The sequence below is a fragment of the Haliaeetus albicilla genome, chromosome 6 (assembly GCF_947461875.1).
Source record: "Haliaeetus albicilla chromosome 6, bHalAlb1.1, whole genome shotgun sequence".
NCBI classification, from domain to species: domain Eukaryota; kingdom Metazoa; phylum Chordata; class Aves; order Accipitriformes; family Accipitridae; genus Haliaeetus; species Haliaeetus albicilla.
The window spans coordinates 17,077,909-17,099,683 of record NC_091488.1 but is presented as its reverse complement, the minus strand read 5'-3'; the positions used below and the strand labels follow the sequence as shown (position 1 = coordinate 17,099,683).

At 40.3% G+C, this 21,775-nt stretch overlaps 1 protein-coding gene across 1 annotated transcript in view; it reads right to left on the bottom strand.

Annotated features, from left to right (window-relative positions):
- PAXBP1 (PAX3 and PAX7 binding protein 1) overlaps positions 1-20,267 on the bottom strand; it is a 29,452-nt gene extending 9,185 nt beyond the window's left edge. Inside the window, exons 1-11 of the mRNA XM_069785227.1 lie at positions 19,704-20,267; positions 17,850-17,978; positions 16,040-16,216; positions 14,472-14,693; positions 13,745-13,848; positions 12,677-12,897; positions 11,532-11,721; positions 6,593-6,716; positions 4,212-4,311; positions 3,620-3,735; positions 1,021-1,220 (exon numbers count right to left, since the gene is read on the bottom strand). Coding sequence (XP_069641328.1) covers positions 1,021-1,220; positions 3,620-3,735; positions 4,212-4,311; positions 6,593-6,716; positions 11,532-11,721; positions 12,677-12,897; positions 13,745-13,848; positions 14,472-14,693; positions 16,040-16,216; positions 17,850-17,978; positions 19,704-20,166 — 2,046 coding nt within the window. The 5' untranslated portion in view covers positions 20,167-20,267. The remainder of the gene's footprint in view (positions 1-1,020; positions 1,221-3,619; positions 3,736-4,211; positions 4,312-6,592; positions 6,717-11,531; positions 11,722-12,676; positions 12,898-13,744; positions 13,849-14,471; positions 14,694-16,039; positions 16,217-17,849; positions 17,979-19,703) is intronic.
- Positions 20,268-21,775: the final 1,508 nt, after the last annotated feature.

Here is a 21,775-nt window from a genome sequence, read left to right as displayed (position 1 = left end):
TTCCTCTGCAATCAGAGCAGAGGCAACAGAAGATCCCCTTCTACAAATATTCTCTTAGTAGTTAAGAAAAAAAACCACCTCTAAAAAAAGTAGAGATTCAGTCATTTGTGAGATAGGCTGACACATCTGCAGACAGTGCTGTAGATGAGCTAAGTTTTGAAAGGGAAGAAGACAAATCTGCCTTATTAGCCTAGTCTCCTAAAAAACCCCACAAACCCAAAATCAAACCAAGCTTATGCAATCGCACTCACTCCGTGCCTTGACCCACTCCCATTCCCCAGTAAAAGCCAATATGGCAGAAAAAAGTAAGTTCCTACCAGTAGTGTGAAAATAAGCACCTGACTGCAGCAGAAATACCTTATAAGAGCTTTCACTGGTAGGAAGAACAGAGTGGGAGTCAAAAGCTACCTGAGCTGTTTGTCCTGATGGCTATTCCTGTCAGCACACACATGCAGGCTGGACAATGAACATGTGCCAGGGATACTGGGCTGCAACAATGCTGTCCTGCTTTTCCCATGTTCCCTACCTAATAACTGGGCAATAAGTACTACGAGGAAGACTTAGAAATTGCCAGCCAGAGTTCTACAGGATATGAAGATATAGGCGACAGAAAGAAAGATACATAGTGTAGAGACACAGGTTGCAAGTCAACATAAAAACAGGCTTCTTAGTTCCACTTCTGAAGAAACAACATCTCTAGAATCACAATTTTCTCTTAAGTATTTTAAAACTCAAATGTATTATTTAAGAAGCTGTTTGGCTTTTTGGTCTACACCTCTCACTGAGAAGGTACTGTCATGTGTTGAATTGAACTCTGGCCTGCTGGGAACACAGAGGACAACAGTCCAGAAACTCCCCAGAAAAGCTTCACCCCAAAAGAAGTGCCCATTTTAAACTTCATGCCTAGGACATGCATTTATGAGAAGCACACATCAAAGGTGCAATTTACTTTGCTCTGCAGAGGTGTGAAAGAGCCGCTATATAGAAGCTTACATAGAAGTTGCTTGCAGAGGACCTTACCTCCAAAGGAGTCCAGATCAGCAGCTGAAGTCTGATTAAAGGGTTAAACAGCTTTGGTAAACAGAGGCCAATATAAGCATCCTTATAAGAAGCAAAGTACTTTGAGCGCCAAGCTTCAAACTGTGACTTAATACAATCAATTGAGTAAAAGCTTTCCAAAACATCTTCGAAAACTTTGCTGGATTCTTTCAATATACGATCTGGTGGGGGAGAAAGAGAGTAATAAGTTAATCACCTATTCCCTGTAATACCTCTTTCAAGATGGACTTTGATGCTCACTGGCATAAGCTAACTCCTATAAACAAAACCAAAAAACCATCACCTTTAAAAGTTCTGTTACTTCTGCCTCAAATATACAAAGCAATAAAAAAAATGAGTAGTCTCTGATATACTGTTTTATCACAGGTCTTGCTTTAAACATTTAATACAATGATTTTCAGTTACCAGACACTGGACTGGTGATATATTGGGCTCTATTCAGTGTGGATCTAACTTCACAGCTGGCCTTCCTCTACATGGGAGTTTAGAACAGCTGATCTCCAGGTCCCTTCCAACCCAAATTATTCTACAACTTTGCTCATCTAAGTGCAAGTACTGGAGGACATCTCAGATAAGCCAACTGAATCAGCACGTCAGACAGAGCAGGTCCTGGCAGACACCATGCTGAACATAACATGGCTGTTAGCACTGGGTAACCATTACAATCCCTTAGCACCTTCCTTACATTTTTTTAATATTTACAGTATCAGTATTCTACACAGTCCAAAACTTTTTCTCTATATATTATTTTCCCTTCATCTTTTCTACTTCCCAGGGTTAGTTTCATTTTAATCACTCATTTTTGCTGCAGCCACAGTTTTAAATATTCATTTACAGTAGTAACCTGTACACAACTAACATAACTAGTACACACAGCAGGTAGAGACAGGGCTGAGGGACATGAAATTATGTCACGTAAACACACTTTTTACAATAGGATCAAGAAGAGATGCTACAAATAAAGTCAGCAGGTCCAAAGTGCATTCCTCTGTTCCATATAGCTCACTGCTGATTCTGGACTACCATGAGAGCTATGAATGATAAAAAAAAAGAAGCTTTAGAAATGTTAAGCTTACTCAGAAACTGATGAAACTCCTACAGAAGGCTTTTGTACACATAAAAGTGCCAAATTACAAAGAGCAATTGAGCCACACTGAATTTTTAATCTAGATCATTTAACTTAGCAAAGTTAATTATAGTACCTAAAAAGCCTGAACAGTTGCTTTGTTTATCAGAGCGCTCTCTGCATCCACAATTTTGGTAAATCAGCCAGTGACTAAAGGTGTGGAAACTGCACTTCTGAAAGACCCAACTGCTGGACAGTTCATCTAATTGCCTTTTTAATCTATTCATACTTTGGGTCTCCACAACCACCTACAGCAATGACTTTGGCATTTTTATTACACTCTCTGTGGGAAGTGACTTGTTTACTTTAAACCTACCGTATCACTTCATTTCATGCCCACTAGCTCTGATACTGTGAAAAGTCAACATCGTTCTCCTAGCTGAAGAGTCCAAAACTGTTTAATCCCTCCTCACATACAACATAAGCAATTCTATACATGTGATCCTTGCTGCTCCCCTTCTCCACATTTCTTCTAATATGATTAAATTCTGCTTCATCAGAGAGAATAATTGTACTCAGGTTCAAAATGAAAAGGTAACAGGATAACTACAGTGATGTTCTACTTTCTTCGCTACTGGTTTCACAGTAATCACTGGAATTGTCTGCCTTTTAACTGCTACTATAAAAGATGATCATTCCATCAAACTAACCATACTTCCCCAAATGTCAGGCTTCTTGCATTTCTCCCAGTTAGAGGCATTAGCTTAACTTACAACCCCATTTATTGCATAATTAGGGTTATGCATAATAATGGTTACTTTGACCAAACCATCATAAAACTGCAGATGAATTTCAAATCAGGTCAGTACCACAAGATCTTTCTGCAATGTTTGCACTCAACATTGCTTTCTGTCATCTGCAAAGTTTGCCAGGCTGTAACAAGAGTCTACAAAACCTTTGTCATTGCATTTCTAGATGCTTATACAAAACTCCAGAAAATACTTCCTATCAAGCAAAAAAAAAAAAAAAAAAAAAAGAAGTTTCTAAAGCACTCACTGAGGTTTTCAGAATTTCACATGTAAAACAAACAGTAGTAACCTGTACACAACTAACATAACTAGTACACACAGCAGGTAGAGACAGGGCTGAGGATTGTTACTACTAACAATTTGGAGAATGATAAACCACGTTACAAATTAGGAGGAAGACTTAGTATCCACTGAAAGTACAAAAGCTTATTGCTAGCCAGCAAAAGAATGTTTGAATTAAATAAAACGAATCTCACTGAGGATTGGGTATTTAGTTAGCTGCAAGCTGCACAACAGGTTGGTGAAAGGGACAGTTTCGGTCACACTGATGATCCACCAAGGAACAGTTCCTAAACTTTCTCCAAAATATGGTGAAACATATAGATAGGGCTGCATTTGGATAATTTTCTTTTTTTCTGCCAATTTTCTGTATTTTATTACATAAAGCTTCAGTAGCTTTTCTAACCTCGCTCCATGTTGAAGTTTGTAATATCCGTTGAAGTTTCCTCATCATCGCTGGAAAGGCCTTCAAGGTGATCTGCCATCTTCCCAGTTTGCTCTCTTGCTTGTCTACGACGAGCTCTGAAAAGGATCAGCAGTATAAACCAGCTATTACTTTCTTTTGAGTGTGCGTGTGTGTCGCCCCTCCCCTCCCCCCGCAATGAACAGACCTGCCTAAGCTTGTCATAACTTTCAATGCAAGGAAATCCAGGTTGGAAAAAACTTTCACTATGTCACCACCTCAAACGTTCCACTACACTGCTGCCTCAAACAACGGAAGGAAGAGAAACCAGCAGAGACTATACAGATACAGAATGACTCTACTATGCTCTCTTTTAGAGATTTTACATCAGTATCATGTAATGATCCCTTGTTTTGTACACCTGTATGATAAGTTGGGATATATAAGGCTACCCCTGCCCAGCATACCAGCTTAAGTGTTTTCTTCCCTTTGCAGGAAAGGAGCAAACATTGCTACTTCTGTTAGTATGTTACACAGGACACTAACATACAGGCAGGCAAAGACTCCTAATGGACAAGAAATCTCAGTACTCTACCTTCTAGCCTCTCTTTCTGCAGTCCGACGCTTTACTTGTTCTTGATAGATCACTCTGTCTCGTCCAAAAGATTCAAGATTTGGTGCCATCAGTGCTTTATCTGTAAAATTACATTGACGAAAATTAAAATGCTTATCTACGATTATATAAATGTGTTGTAGGCAGTTTCATAAGAGCCTTTTACCTACTTTAAACTAAGTGTAATTTGAAGTAGAAAGTTGAAGTTTTCAAAAAGATGCACCCAGAAGCCCGAATTCACAAGTGTAGAGGTTAAAAGAGGAAGTAGTGGAGTTTGGAAAAATCTCCACTTAAATGTCAAATAGTTTTCACCATACTTCACTCTTGTCCCTCTCACAACAGTGCCCAACTATATAGAAGTCAACAGTTTTAACAGAAATTGCTTAAATTGAATGTTCCAAGACAAAAAGTGCTCCTTAAACAAACACGTTCCCTGTGTACCTTTTGAAAAGAAAATGAACAAAAAGAAAGACAGAGAAAAGTGACTGGAGCGGGAATATATGATATTTCAGAGTTCTAGTCATAGTGTTTTCTCAGCTCATATACTTCAGATTGCCTAAAGTTTAAAACACATCAAAACCTACATGAAGATAAACCATCCTCCCTCCTCTTTTTAAGCTGCAATTCATTATAGATGTTTCTGGTTATAGAAAACACCACAGCTAAACAGTGAAGCTGATCAGCAACCAGCAGGCGGACCCAAGAGTGCTTCCAGTTCATCCTTTTCAGGTAAATTTTTAAAATTGGACTGAATGTTAGCCAGTGGTCAAGTCCACCCACTAAAATATAAACATCAAAATTTAAACAAAAGCCTACCCAAATTTCAAGAGTAAATTTACTTGTTCTAATTAAATCTATTTACAAATCTATCATTAAGAATATTAATGCTGATCTATCCAAAATCTACACCAGAAGAGCCTTAACATACAGATGAAGCCATCATTTGTCCAATTTTTTAAAATGTTATCGAAGCTGAGCTACTTGTCTTTACACAGAAGTATAGCAAAAGTTGGCAGACAAACTTAAATTCACTTCTAGGCCTTTCGTGTTCTGACACTGTATGAAGAAAAGCAGATCATCTATGACTGCAACACACATCAAATCAAAGGCTGGCATCAATTCCTAGTTTCTGTGATAATTTGAGAGACAGAACTGGACTATTTCTAGACACAGTGAAATTCATTCTCAAGACTTCCAGATACTAAATAAGATCTCTCTTTAAAACCCAGCCCTGACAATGACAGCTATTCCCATCTGTCCTGGTTTTGGCTAGGATAGTTAATTTTCTTCCTAGTAGCTGGTATAGTGTTATATTTTGGATTTAGTATGGGAATAATGTTGATAACACACTGATGTTTTCGGTTGCTGCTAAGTAGGGCTCCAAATAAAAGTCGTAAAGGGAATATGTACGCTAACCTCTCCATAAAAGGGTGACCAACTCCGATGCCCTAACACTTTATCACCCTCAGTAAGTTTCATCGAATGGTATTAACAAAATTTCATCTCTGGACACACTGTGACAGAATAGGAGATGGCTTTTATTATAGGATTTTAGGTCAGCAATAGGATGGACAAGAAAGCCATTTTTAAAAATGGGAAGCTCTCCAAAGCAGAAGACGATTACTATTAATATGATATTTTACCTGTCGTTTAACATGCTGAATAAGATCTCCTCCAAGGAACATGTATACCACCCAAGTTAACATCTATACTTTTATAGAGTTTTACGTATTGAAGAGTAAACACCACAAGAAAACTCCTCAGTAAGAATCCCCCATCCACAAAGTAAGCAGGTATTTTAACTGGCTAATTTTAAGCTGCATTTCATATAGGGTCACTTTGTATTAGCCTGATTTTTAACAACAGCACCAATCTCTTCCGGTTCTTTAGCTTTACCAGTTAAGTGTCTGAAACGAAATATTTACGCTGCCTATAAAATAGAGCATTAGACAGAAGTCAACTCTAGCCCAGTGCTTCATGGCTTTGTACAGAGTTAACTGTAAGCATTACAGGGAATTTATATATTCAAGGAGGTTAAAAAAAAAAAAAGTCCTGACATAAGAGAAAAATCAGGAGTCACATGCTACCACTACTACCACTGCCACCACGCATACATTTTCAGTGCTAGGAAAGAGAAAATATAGTTAAGAGCAATAGAAAGGAGAGATGAAGTCAGAGTTAGAGTGGCTTTGAGTTTAAAACAAAACAGATTAGAGAACTTTTATCTAAACTTGCTTCTACCTATCTCAAGAGTAAGGATAAACTTTAAGACAGTCATACTTTAAACATTTACATTTAAATTAAGCCATACTAAGTAAACAAGGTTGTTTAATGAATAATAAAAACCTTCAAGATGGACTGACTTGAATGGCTTGAAAACTCCGAAGATTCATCTTTAATATCATCTTGTCGTCTTTGGACAAGGCGGGAAGCTCGCTGTTTGTACAGCTGGTGCATTGCGGATTCAAGTTCATTAATCAGAGGCACCTGTAAAAATACAACACACTACGTAATATCAAATTCTTCAGGTGCTTGGTTTCTGGGGTACCATACTATTCCGAAGCATAATGCTGTCATTGTACTTATAGCAGCACAAACTGTTTCCTTTTACTCATCTGTATCATTTGGACCAGTAAATATTTCAACATGAAGAAAATGCATGCATTTAACAACGTTGACAGCTTTCAACCGCAGCAATAACATTCTGAAAGTAACTTCTGTTGATTGAATGTGCCTACACAGCAAGACAACCATATTAGAGTGTGAAATGTTATTTCAAGTACTCGTTTTCTCTACCAAGTGCATTACACATTGTGTTACAGTGCTTACAATTCTCAGACCTCATTGTTTCCACTCTCTCTTTAAACAAGAATGTAGTTGTATTCTACACTTTAATGAGAAAATAACCTGAGTTTATACAGTGAAAAAACAAAGCATGACTTTAACTTCCTGAAGCCAGCAGGTATCGTTTTGCCGTAACTCTTATTAGCATATGCTGAAATATTATTACTGAAATGCAATAAAACACTGCATATGCATGTTACGCCAACAGATACTTCAAATCAGTAAAATGTCACCCTAGCCAATCACTAAGATTGTACAATTTTTGAGTTATGCATTAAGTATAACCTTTGAATGATACAGACTTAAATCGGCTCAGACCTGCCACTTTTTTTTTTTTTTTTTTTTTTTTAAGTGGACTAAATTTCAGTAGGAATTGTAACAAAAATAGATGATAACAACTAGGAATTTCCTGACATTAAATAGCAGATTCACTGCTCACTTTTGCAAAAATTCATTTCCTGGGACAAGTTAAAATTAGATTATTATAAATATTCAAATGCAAACCAGAAGTCTTCTCGATCTCTTAATTTGGAAAGGCAAGTCCTTTTGGTATGAACACTTAAGCTATGTCCTCCTTACCTCCGAGACTTATGCTTAGTCCACAGTCTTCCAGCCTTTTAGCTCAAATATTTCACTGCTGCCTACCATCCAGGATTAAGTTTTTTTCAAAACAAAAGATAAAATCAGAAATTGTTTCCTGATGTAATTTAGAACATGACTCAGCAGCTATTAAAGAACCTCCTCCAGTAAAATATAGGATTATGAGATTATAGCTACAGGGCCATTTCAGCTATCTGAAAATGACACACATCAGAGGAGATATTAAGCGGAAAGAAGTATTAGCTCTTTGTGGTATAAACTGGGCTACAGGGATTAAAATGAAAGCAACTCTGCACCAACTCAAGATACGTACAACTTTCTTTTGGAGAAAGCAGAGCAGAGAGAAATAGGAGGAGGGTATATCCCAGTGTTGGAAGTGCATATCTGGAATTTAAGACAACTTTGAGAAGAGAAATAATAATTTAAAAAATACTAGTTTTCCTGCAGTCCACCATAGAAAATATAGCTTTTTCTCTTAAGTGTGTAAAGGGAATTCTAAAATGAAAAGTTAAATGAAAATTTTTCAAAGCATCCCTAGAGGTTCTTTCTGTAATTGCCTCAGGATTAAAAAAACCCAGCTATGTATTCAGATATATGAATCCACTCAAAATATTTCCCATTCAAATCCAAGAGACTTAGAAGCCATTATTCTTCTATAATCAATAGCATGGTTGATGAGTGACTGACAATTTCACTAACTACTAGAAAGTTACAGCCCTCATTCACTGTGTTTTGTTTAGTCAATACCTTAAATTCAGTGTTTCGGGGTTTTTTTTCTTCACTTTCACTGTAAACAGTGTAAGGGGAAAAGCGGAAAGCTTTCTGAACATTTACATGACAAGGATCATTTTAACCTACGGTCCCTCTCTCTGACACACAGTGCGTTTTGGTAATTTGCTTTTGCAGGTAAAATAACAGTTCATCTAACTGTGCTGTCAAAGATATGCTTTCTGTATCCTTTGCATATTCCTACATTCAAAATGTAAAGACACCATTACCATTTTCTAGCCTTCTCAGAAAGCATAATTTTGACAGTAATTACTTGTGAAGGAAGTCATGCAAGCATCTTCTGCTTCACTGGTTTTATCATTTATGGGGGGGGAAAAAAAATCCTAGAGGATTTGACATTTCTATTGCTTGTTTCTAAAATTTGCATAATAGCTGCCTCATTATACTCTCCACCGCACCTTATCAATGAGCAAAGTGTTTCTAACATCCAGAATCTCTTCAAAACAGAATACAAACAAAATGGTTTTGCTTGGTTGGGGGTCACAAAGGGTTGAGCATGGTGAATGGGTGCAGAAATAAGATGGTGGGGGGAAAAAAGTTAACTTATGATGATGTTTTTTGTTCTCCAAAACTAAGTCAATAGACACACAAGAAAACTCTACAGGAATGGACTCTTTTGGAGTGGACAAGTATATTGTGAACCCATTAGTGCTTCTTCAGCAAACCACTTTCTCATTCAGATCAGTACCAATGTGAATTTGGCTAATAACCATGACTAGTCCTAATAAAATAAAGAATCAAAGCATCATATTTGGAAGGATAGGGAGGGACCTAGCTTCATACATATTTAGGATATGTGTTCATATATATATGTGTATATATATACACACATACATACACACAAAATATTGCTATTACACATATAGATACACATTTTATATGCTTAAGTATACTATAATCATAACAACTATGTACATTATATATTATGAACACACACACAGTTTAAACAAAGTAGTCGGGGCCACAGGTTCTACAAAAAAGCTGAAGGTAATTTATCTTGACACTCAAAAGATAAGAAGAATTTACTGTCCTGCTGCATTTCATTATTTCATTTAAATAAAAACTGATACTGATTTTACTACTTTATTTTGTCCCCTCCCCCCACCTCCTTTTTAGAAAACGTTGTGGTGTCCTGTGGGCTACGGTTTTTTAATTTGATAGTACTTTTGTCATGCTGAAAGCATTGAATTCCAAAACAGATTATCTGGCCAAAGAACTGAGGAATATATAGGACATCATAATAAATTAAATGCTCCTCTTAAACTGACAACATCACTTCCTAATTTTGCAAGTCACTGTACATACAGGTGCTGCAGCAGCCTCCAACTGAAAACAGCGAAACTCTGTGAATGTCCCTAAGAAGCATGAGATGATAAAAAACACATCTTAAAAGTTCAATGGGCTGGCATGGCAGATGGGGTATGGGGAGGGTGGGAAGGGAGAGGAAGGTATCCAGGTGTAGAATTCTCAAAAGACCAACTACCAGGAAAGCAAAGGTATATTGTAAGAATGCAACTTTAACAAGCCTGTCTGTTAAATTATCAGCAGCTAATTTGCTGTATAATGGCTGGAATTGATTATTTACTAGTATAGTTAGATAGGTCAATAACCTTCCTATAAACTGAACTGGAATGGTTACTCACTTAACAGTAAGTTTTCCTGGTTTATAGAAAATCTGGGAGACTAAAAGGCTTGGTTTATACTCAGAATTATGCATTCTAAAACAATTTGTTTAAAGAAAATATTTGAACAAGACAGCATGGACTATCAGACAGGACCTCCAGATATGGCTTACAGTAATCGCAAAATAAATTTAATAGGAGGTCTTTAGAAAGCAAATGCTGAATAGAGAATCAGGTATTTAACTTGTCTTCTGAAATACAAATTTATTTCAGAGAAAGAATATAAAAAGTTATCCTTAAGTAGGAGTTTAGGCATCTGGGCAACCAGCACTGACAGCTGCAAAGGAAAGTACCTTTACTACACCTCAACAGCTAATGTCAGTACAGACTCAGGAATACTGTTTCTTCAGTGAACAGTATCTATTGTAACTGATCAATAGCTGGGTGAATTAACTGGTCCACATTTCCTGAGTTTGTTCATGACATAGATATTCTTCAGCTTACTGGACTGAAGATGGGACTCTCCCAATACCACTAGCGCTGGACAATTAATGTCTAACCGATTAGCAGCCAGAATGCTTTTGTATTCCTCTCCCATACCTAACAAGCTAGGTAAGCAGTAGCTTCAACTACTCAAGTAATTCTGATAGCTAACTTATTAAGAAGATACTCTCCTATTGTATTCAAGTCAGAAGACAATTAAGAAATAGCCTATATCCTGCTAACTGAATTTTACAGCTCCTCTGTGTATTTTACATATATATATATAAATATATATATATATTCCAGAGCTCCTGTTATATTTACAACAAAGTAAAGTAATTAAAGCATAATGAATAACATAGGAAAGAAAGGCTAAGTTTTCAAGTTAGACATATACAAAAGTATCACACTACACGAAAAAAGTATATTTGTAACTTTGGGTGTGTTCAGACAGCTACACTAGTTTTAAAACTTTTCTTCTTCAGACACTAGAGCAATACCGAGTATGTGAAACTGCCTGGCAGGAGGAAGTTCAGTAACACACAAAATACAAGTCTTTGTTACGGTGTTCATAAAGCATTCCAGAAACCAGCAATGTTGTAATTCAGCCCTTATTTTTGTTAACCTGATAGCCAACACAAGTAAAAAGCAGCATTTGAGTAAAGTTGAAATGCCGGAATATCTACCAAAATCCTAAAGACATATAATCTAAAAGTGTTTCTAGGCAATCTAAAGTCAGTGATCTCTTACACTGTGAAAGAGAGGTTTCTGATAACCAACTTAGCATGATGAAAAGTTATCTCTTCAACCCTCGAATAACCAAACCTTTAGAAGAATATGTTCTCAGGGGACTTTTTTCGAAAACAGAGGGAGCTGTGGAGCTGTGGTGTTTGGCATGTACTAAAAGTCCTTTTTTTTTTTTTTTTTTTTTTTTTTAAAAAGATGAATGTTTTTGCATCCTTACCTTTTCACTGAAACACTCAAGCAAGTCTTGGACATACCCTCGCATTTCTTGCAAAAACTTATACTGTTCACCAATACCCCCAGAAGACCCTTCTAATCTTTCAATTGCCTTGGTAGAATCCTCTCGGCTTTGCTGATGTTTCTCATATTGCTGCCGATTAGCTTTGTGCAATTCTTTCATAGAGTCCAACCTGAAGGGCAACGGATAAATAGCAAATTTACATCCAAAAGTCTGTATATTTCAGACCGTTGAGATATTAAACAGACAGTGCAAGTACCAAGTCTATATATGGGAAATACTGCAAAGACATATTCTCTAACTTTCATTTGTCACTTTCTTCCCCTCTCTACATAAATAGCAAGGCTAAAGGTTTAAATTAATTGCTAGACTATGCTGAGTGCATTGCACTGCCCACTCCCACAATTTTTACAGGAGTTGATAGCACTTATAATAGTGCAAGGCTGGCCCTGAAAGAAAACTGGAAGGAAAGGTTTTGGCAGGGGGATGGTGATGGTGAGAACTATAGCTTATACAAAGCAGTCTTACTCCTCTACTAACTTGATTCACTGTCAAAGGCTGTAACACTACAAGGAGCATACAAACCAATACTGAGGACATGTAAAGTGCAAGTTATTCATTACAAATGATTTCTCACTGCAATTGGGTTGTTCATTCAGTAGGACCTTTTGTGTACCTGACAAGCAGATTATAGTGTTTAAACCAAAAAAACCCTGTATACACTAAAATTTAAATTCTTTATCTCCTGAAGGGGAAAAATCTGATTCACAGTTTAAAAGAATGCAACTTGACAAGCTAAACACCTCGCTGGCCTTTCAATTCTTGACTATAAGACTGTGCAGTGTCCAGAAGATGCAACTCAGACCTGTCTTCAACAAGATCAATGGCCTCATATTTAAAGCTTCACTTCCAGAGAAGCAATCCAAGGAGATTTTCGAACAAAGTGTCAATGTCATCTTCACTTTGAGCTTTTTTTGTTTGCCTTTTTATTTTTTTTTTTTAAATGGATGTGCCAGTCAGTACTTCTCCAGCGATGAAACTCTGTTTGCTCACCGAGACTAAAAGACGCCTGAGGAACAGAAAGCTAGGGGACAGGTCTTTAAGTCTAAAAAGAGGGTCTGTCCTACCTGTCTTTAAGCTGTTTCTTTACCAAATCAATAGTAACAGGAGTCATCTCATTACTGGGAGTTTTGAAAGGAACTGTATTATCTGTTTTTTGAGACTTGGTTTCCGATGATCCATATGCAGCGTAAGTGTATGGAATGCCATATGATGAACCATAAGACAGTGTCTGGTAAGTGTTCTGGTAGTACAGATTATTCACTTCAGCAGGCTGACTTGGTTGAACCTAATGGAAGAGGAAATGCAATTGTACTATATTAGACTTTCAAGAAAGGAAAAACTTCTTTTCTTTCACATCTCAAATGTTATAAAGTGAAAAATGTAAGCAGGTACATTTACAAAATGTACTTATCAAGTGGGTTTAAGTGTAGAACTTGCAACACCTAAGGTGGAAGAAACAAATTCCCTCAGAAGCACCTTCTTAAATGGACAAATTCTTAGTATCATTATAATTATAAATATTTATACTTATAACAAGTTATTACGTGACAATTTTAACCAGCCTGTAACTCCTACAATAACCAAGTGTTTGGGACTATATTAAATTTTGCTAAGACTATTTAACAGAATGACATAGGTTCTTAGAGTCAGTGTGTTTGGTTGTGATTTTGCTGAAATGTGTTTAAAAAACCAACTACTCTCTTCAGCCCAGCAGCAACTTCATTATGAATGCACAGGTAACATATGGTACAACCTGCTACAAATTCCAACTCTACACTGCACTAGAAGATACAGAAACAACAAAGAAACACACACTGCACATAGACTATACAAACCTAATGATAAAGAAGAAGAGAGGTCTCTTCAAAGTGTCATTATCCTAGCTCTGTTTTAAGTTGCAAATAAATGCCGGTTAACAGCACCATAATCAGTATTTACCCAGAACAGAGACTAATGAAACTGATACCACTGGATACTTAAAATCTGACCTCTCATTTCTCTTTAAAGAATATCAGAAGTTGCACACTAAATTTCTCAGATGAAACAGCCTTCTGTAAACTACTCAAGTTTGTAATGGATTTAGCCAATATATGCAGAAACAAACCAAAAAGAGTTCACAACTAAATACATGCCTGAGGTATGTTGATTCCTTTCCGTATCTGTTCTTGCTCCCATCTACTGAGTTCTTCATCTTGCTCCCCTGCCACCAGTGCTTCATCATCACTTCCCTCAATACCTTAACACAAGTAAAACAGATCGGTAACAAAAAGGAGAAGATAATGTATTCAAAGTAAGGGCCATGAGTTCAAAAACCTGAGAGACCATGCTTCAGTGGGAACATCTCAGTGCATCCTCCTTTCCTCTTCATAAGGAATTAAGGACGCTAGCTTGTGAATTATTATCACAGAGGTTCCACTTAAAAAATCCAATGGGTAAATTTGCAATTAATTGCTGGTAAAACCCTGTAATGTTAAAATCCTATATATCTTACTAATTCTCCTTTTCCAAGAGGTTATTTTACCTGCTTATCAGCAAGAAGAATGCGAAATCAAAGAACTAATGTTTTTCCTTTTCACAACTCTATACTTCCTAAAAAACAAAGTACAAGAACAACACTAATTGAACCTTAGTGTAAGTCTCTACCAGATTCAGTAGAGTTGTGTGCTTCTAAGCACAGGAACATAGTTTGTGGTCAAAATTTTACACAGACTCCATTATGCAGTACTTTTCCTTCGAAATGGAATACAACTCCAGATTCACGCCTGTTTGAAAAACATGTTATTTAAAAATGTTGAATGGGAGCACTTGCAGTGAAAACAGTGCGAACGTTTATCAGCTGTCCTTCTAAAAAGGTTTTACCTATTTCCTCAGCAATCTTTTGCCTTTGGGATTTTTCCTTCACTGTAAAAACTATTCTCCTCTTCTCGTCATCATCTTCATCATCACTGGCATCATTTTCATCTTCTCGAACAAGGCGGCCTTTACCTGGTTCACTGTCAACGGGGGTAAAGTCTCCAAGTTCACGAGCCATTTGACGCTTTTTCCTAGCGGCATGAATAAAAGCAGCATCTGGAATTTCTCCTAGAGATAGATGTTTGCACCGTTAAACAACCACTGCAACAAAACAGGTATTACGACTTCTTATTACTCATCTCTGCCGCCCTACCAAATCATCTTTGTGAACAGAAAAAAAATGTGAGAGGAAAAAAATCCAGAAACAGAAACATTTGCAAGCAACTTATAAGCTGCACATGCAAACTTTCTGACCAGAAACCCTCAAAGCTGAGATCTTTCCCAAAAAGTCTGGCTCTGCTTCCAGCAGCTCATGTACTGTAAGAGGAGGAGCCTGATGTTCCTATGGGAAATATTCCTAAAGAAACAGCAGCCCTTTACAGGAGCTGACTATTGCAAAAGGAGGAAGAAAGCAAGGTTCTTGACTGTATCACTTCCTGTCCTGATATTGCTCGCAACTCTTCTTATTTTGGGGGAGCAAAAAACATCGGCCGTTTCAAAAGATGACGACAGCTCAGTGATTAAGAGGACACCAAACTGGACAAAGCTAATATGAGAAGACTGTACAATCGAGGGGAAACACGAAAAGCAGATCTAATTAAAAAATCTAAAATTCCTAACACAAAATTAATGCAACTTACAAAACCTCATATAAAGAATGGTCCCCCAAAATAAATTTTTTGAAACATGAACAATTTTTACCACTACTTTGATTAGGCATGCACGAAAGGTTAAATTTCAGATTCTCTTTATACTTGACATGAGATACTCTATTCAAGCCAGCAATATCTTTACAGATGCAATAACATACATATTGCAATACTTTGCAAATACCCCTAAGAGAAAAAAATGATTTGGGAGTCAACTAGGAAATTCTTTTTCCCTTGAAATATGGCCAAGTCTGTGGACCCAGGACATCTGTCTTCTATTTGGGGAGCAGGCAATCAAGTGTTAGCTAACAATTAGTAAATTAGTTTCAAAAATACTTTCTCAGACCGATTTCTTTGGCCTCAGGGCCTGACTATAACCTCATTAGACAAAATGAGATCGGAAAACATTTGAGACACCTTGCACACCAGTAACTGAGACATTCAAACCAAAGACAGAATTTTAAGTGAAAGCAGTTAAAGTTCATGTTAAGTCACCTATTCCAAACCTAGATTTTCTTACAGTTGTCATCACTTTGAGAGACAAATTCCTGCTTTCAACTGATATCAAGATGGAAGCATTCTGTAGTAAAGCATTGTCTCTCATAAGGCTTGTAAAATTGAACAGCTTTGGAAAATAGCAGTTTCCTGAATTCTCAGATGCTGGATATATTGCTGGAAAATATTTCCTAATCTCTCAAATGCATTACTCTGCTGTAAATGCTGGCTAAACCATTTGTTAACATATCAGACATTACAATAACGAACCTGGGCGGAGAACATTCAGTGATGACAGAGCACTTGAAAAAGCCCCACCAGCTTTTGGTTTTTCTTCTTCCTTCTCACTTTCAACTTCCATTTCTTCTTCACCATGCTCACTGTTTGCAGTTCCATCTTCTTGGCCTACATCCTTAAGCTGTCCTGTCTTTTCTAGCGGTGGTTCGACTGGTAAGACAACAAAGCCCATGTTTTACTCTTTTTATAAAGATCACTTGGAAGTATTTTTTTAAGGTCTAAAAACCAAAAGTAAAAATCAAATGAAAATGTTAAATGATAATTTTATTTTGATATCTAGTGAAATACACCTTCTTAATTGTGATTAAGTCACTGACATCCTCTCAAAATAAAATTTGACAAAGCAGACAGCCCAACAACCACTAAAAATTCTACACATGGCCAAGTATTAAAAAAGTGAGGGAACTCAGTAATTAAGATCATGTGCACAATCTTCACATAGCCTCTTATGTATGTAATTAGAAAGCACCGCCTGTCTTACACCAAATCTTTCCACAAGAACAGACTCATTTCAAAAGAACCCCTTCACTTTCCTCTTGGGCTGGGTGCAACATTACCCTACATTAGGTGGGTAACATATAGATACAGGCAGCAGGTACAAGTATTATGTAAGAAAATGCATGTTAAATCCAGTTACCCAATCCAAGCTGCACATATCTGAGTTTTTAGACTTTAACATTTGTTTAAAGAATCCAGACTACTGACTCAGTAGCAGCCATGAGGTCTTTGCACCATAACCAAACCAACTACAGAGACTGAAAAACAGACAAACAGAAAATGAGCACACACTAGCCATGTGCAAAATGCAATTTTTTAAGGATCTTTGTGACAGAAGCAAGAATTAAGATCCAGGTTTCCACAGATTCCCTGAACATTAGCCACAAAAATGATAACTTCTGGTTTTGCTCATGCTCCATACCACTGCATAGGCAACTTAAAAGATTCTACTAAGAAAGAATCTTTAAGATTTTTAAAAGACTAATTTAATTAACTTAAAAAAGGGTAATCTTCTCCATGGGACCATGTTCAACTCTCATATGCTCCAGCTATACCATTGCAATCTTTAGATCATAAGCCTCTCGGCTTGTATTCATAGCATTGTAGCTTATTACTCTACATAAAAACTTAAGTGGAAAAGGAATCATTATGCTTTACCAGTGAGCTTCCCAAAAACCAATAGCAGAAGTACAATGAAATTGAAATCCCAGGCTCTATTCTAAGCTCTGGAGGACCGTACATTGCTAAAAGATCCTTCTGCTCCAACACTTTCATCCTGTCATCTTAATCATCAAGTCTACTCTAAGGTCCAAGTCCTGAAACAGGCAGCTGTTGAATAATTTACTTAATAACAAAGAACACCACTCTGCTCACCCCACAATCTTCCTTTTCGAAAAGATGCGTTACAAGGACACATCTTGTCATATAGGCACCAGACACCCTTCTAAACTAATTTAATTCCTTCCTAATTCAATTGGAAGAAACTCATCTGACATAAACAGGGCTGAAATACAGAAACTACTGAGGTCTACTGACAACTGTATACATAGCTGAGAAGTTTCATCCTTCTACATTCATTTCCACATGAGAGAGAATCAGAGAACTCTCTACCAGCTTCAGAACAGCATTTGTAAGGTTCAAATGAACACATTTAATGTGCGCTTTAGTTCAGTTCTAAATGCTAAATTCTCTAAAAAGACTAGCAATTCATCTTGAAAACAAGCAATTTGTATTTACAATACTTAATCTTTTCCATTACAAAAGTTACTGTTAGTTTTGCAGTTACCATCTGTTGGAGAATTGACCTCTGTTCTAACTTTTGATTTTTCAAGATCTTCTTTGTATTCTTTCTTCAGTTGTTTTACAATCTTTTTGCTGTAACTTGATTTCTTCACTTTAAAAACCTCTTCAGTTTCTTTAAAAGAAAAGTTGGAAAATATTACATTAGACCTGCCAAGAAGTATACTTACTTATTAAGCCTCTTAATTTTGTACCTAGAACTTAATAAATGCCACTAACACCGTAATTTAATATGACTTTACATTTGCACTATTGCAACAAAACCAGTCCCATATCCTTTCATGTGGAGTCATGTCTACCTCCTCTTTTTGCGGTCATTTTCAAGGGTATTCATCCCGCTCACAGCACAGTCACAGAAATGCAAGGCAGAAGTTACACAGAAGTGTACACACATGGCCTGCTTTAATCTGACTGTAGTAATCTTTTTCTAAAAAAACAAACAAACAAAAAACCCCAGCTGATCCTTCACTGTGACCATGAATTTGGAAGAAAACAACATGAAGCCCCAACATTTTGGGTCAACAGTCTTTTCACAGCCACGTATATACACAACTCATGAGTAAGGGAACGGCTGGTTTCGGTTGTACTGCTAGTTCAAATGCCTGCAGCACTACAACCTACACCAAAAGGTATGCAATAAGTTAAAGAACTAAATTGCACAGAAAAAAATGGAAGCTTGATGTAGGAAATCCACAAGTGTTTGGTTGGGTTTTTTTAAGTCTATATTGTAATTCCATGTTTCCAGTATTTCTGCCAAGATTTCAAATCACTAGTCTTAGAATCCAAGTTCCAGTGATTACAAGATAATTCCTTCTAAGAAAATTCAAAATGCATACTAAGTCTCCTGCTGACAAAAGGTATCATAAAAACAAGCTCCTCATTTTATTCACCCTGAACTTGTGGGATGCAACAAACTCTGGAGTTTGAGGAGTGTTTTTTGATAGTTTTTTGAACATTTTAAATACATAACTATTATCCGTAATCAGATTATCTGAGTGTTAATGGACCGACTCATGAGTGCAATACCTGCTGGAATCAGCAGAATTATTAGCTGAAGCACTGTACAAACACAATTATGCTATTTCTCCAAAAGCTGAAAAGCGTCCAGAAACCGCTCAACTACTTTTTCCACTATTTGTGAAGGTTAATCTAATAAATCTTGTGGATGGCTAGATGAACTAACTCTGCAACAGAACACCAGTGGCTTCACACGGGAGTTTGCTAGGACAGCAGGCAGTCCGACGTGACCTGTGAACACGTCACATCGGATGAAAACAAACTCAACACAAAGCCACGGGAAAGATGCCCCTCAACCTGCTGGGCCTAGTACCTGCTACTGCACAAACCCAGGCCAGGCTAAAGCCCGCACCGTGACCGGCAAGCCACCCAGCTGCAGCGAGCGCAACACGGGGGCAGCAGTCGGGCACCAGCAATACAGAAGCAGAGGCAATCAACCCCCCAAACCGGAATTAAACCCGCGGGACATCACCCCGGTGCTGGGAGCACGCTGGCCCCGCAGGAGCCGGGTCGGGCCCGGGGCCGAAGCGGCTGCCGATGGGACGCTCCCCGCCCGTGCACCCCTGGCGCCCCGCACCGCGCCCCCAGGGCTCTCCCCCTCTCGTCCGACCCCTCGTCAGCCCCACGTCACGCGGGCCAACCCGACCGCCTTAACGAACACACAGAACAAGGGTCCCGGCTCTCCTGGGGGACGAGGGGTGCGCAGACGACGGGCGGAGGCCCGGCGCGGGCTGACCCGCTCCGGCTCCCTTCCACCCCCGCAGGCAGCGAGCCAAAGGCCGCGCGGCCCCGGTGCCCGCCGGCGGGCAGTCCCCCGTCTCACCCTCCTCCTCGTCCTGGAAGCTGAGCAGGCTGGCCCGCGGCACTTCTTTGTTCTCCCGCGGCCGCTTCTTCTCTTTGGGGCGCCCGGCGCCCGGCAGCCCGTTGCCCTGCTGCTGCTGCTGCGGCGGCGGCGGCGGGGGGGGCAGGAGAGCGGGCGCCGGCAGAGCCCCCAGGCCTGCCCTGTCGCCTCCCACCAAGCCCAGCCCCAAGCCGAGAGCCGCGCCGTAGCCCGCGGCGCAGGCGAAGGCCGCGGGGCTGCCGGGCAGGGCGAGGGGCACGCAGCCGGCGGGCAGCGGCAGGAGCCCGGGGCCCGCCGCCAGCGCCATGGAGGCCTCGCCGGGCCCTTCCCCCCCCGCCCCGGCCGCCGGCGCCGGCTCCTGAGGCGGCTCCTCGTCGCGCTCCTCGTCCTCCTCCTCCGAGTCGTTCCGCTTCCGCACGTTCACCCTCCGCGCCTTGCGGAACATCCCGCCGGGCACCGACCCCCCGCGCCGCGCCGCTCCGGTACCGCCCGCTCCCGCCACCCCGCGCCGCGGCCCAGGCCCGGCTCCCCGAGCATGATAGCCGCCGCGCCGGCGGTCACAGCGCCCCCTGCCGCCCACCGCCCGCTGCCGCCCGCCTGCCAACGGCGAGCGGCCGCCCGACCATAGAGAGGCGGCGGGAACGGAGGATAGAGCGTGCGCGGCGGGGAGCGTAGAGAGCGGAGGCTAGAGCGGCCCGCCTCGCCGCCCGCCGCTCCCCCGCCTTCCTTGCCCAGCGGCCGCCGCTGCCGCCATCTTGTGTCGAGAAAGCAGCGCGAGCCAGTGCCGCGCGTCACGTGGCCGCGCAGCGCGCGAGCGGGGAGGGTGAGGGGCCGCGGCGGCCCCTGTGGAAGCGCGCCATTGCGGGGGGAGGGGGGGCGCCTGGCCTCGGCCCCTCCCATCCCCGCCCGGTGGGCTTGTTCTCCACAGCCAGCTTGGGGACGGCGGCAGCAGGCGTCCGGAGAGGGTGCAAACACCTGCCCGGCGCCCGTCATCCCCTGGGCGGCCAGCGTGCTCGTCTGGCTGCCCGACTCTGCGCGGCCTCTGCCGGAAAGCCCCTGCCCTCCCTGAGGGAATCTGGGCCTCTGGCTTGGAGGGGGCAGGTGACGTGGTGGCCCTCTTCGCTAGTGCTCCATCGTAGCGTCTTTCATGTGCAGGGCCCTTTGGGGTTCGGTTTCATCTAGCCTGGGGGGATCCCCAGAAGTCAGTTGGGCCGGCCTTGGTGGCTGCTGCATTGACTAGAAGAAAAACCACGAGTTTGGTGGCATCTGCTAAAAGATCGCAGGCCTTTTTAAAGACAGTCTCTCCAAGCATGAGTGTTGGGCTCTGGAGGGACCTCTTTTCAGCCTTCCCACCATACCAGGAAGGCCAGACTCCCCTGCAGCCCGTCTTTGCCAGCCACCTTGGGAGTCTGCCCAGGAGGAGATGCAGGGGCCTGGCTGGCCTCCTGCAGCCTCTCGCTGCCACTGCACAGCAAGATCTCCCATAGAAAGCGCTGCGTTACTTTCGTGCTGTTCTCGATCTGTACTGACTTCCCAAAGTCGCACCAGAATTACTAATAGGAAGGAAAACTGTAAATTTACAGCTCCTATCTCCATTTTTTTGCCTCAATTTCCTTTGATTGGCATATCCAATAATCACACATCAGGGTTGAAGACTGGCAAATACAGGTTGAACCTGATACATGGAGAATTAAACCATTGTGTATACAAATATTAATTGCTATAAATATATGATCACACAACATAGGGTGTTGAGTGTGGCTAAGTGTGAGTCTTGCGCTAGGATTTAAAACAGATTCACAAAAATCACATAATTATTTCTGCAGAGTGATGCTTAATGTACTGCTGTGTGTAGTTTACATGCAGATAAAAGAAACCTCCACCAACAGGATTAATAAAACTCACAGCATATGTGGTATATGTTTTTTATGCATTGCTCTGAAAAAATTCTGCAAGCTTCTAATGCAGTACTTTTATATGGCAAAGACATATAAAACTGAAATTGGGAAGATCAGGTTTTTGGTATCTGCTGGAGAAGAGCAGGGGAGTTGAAA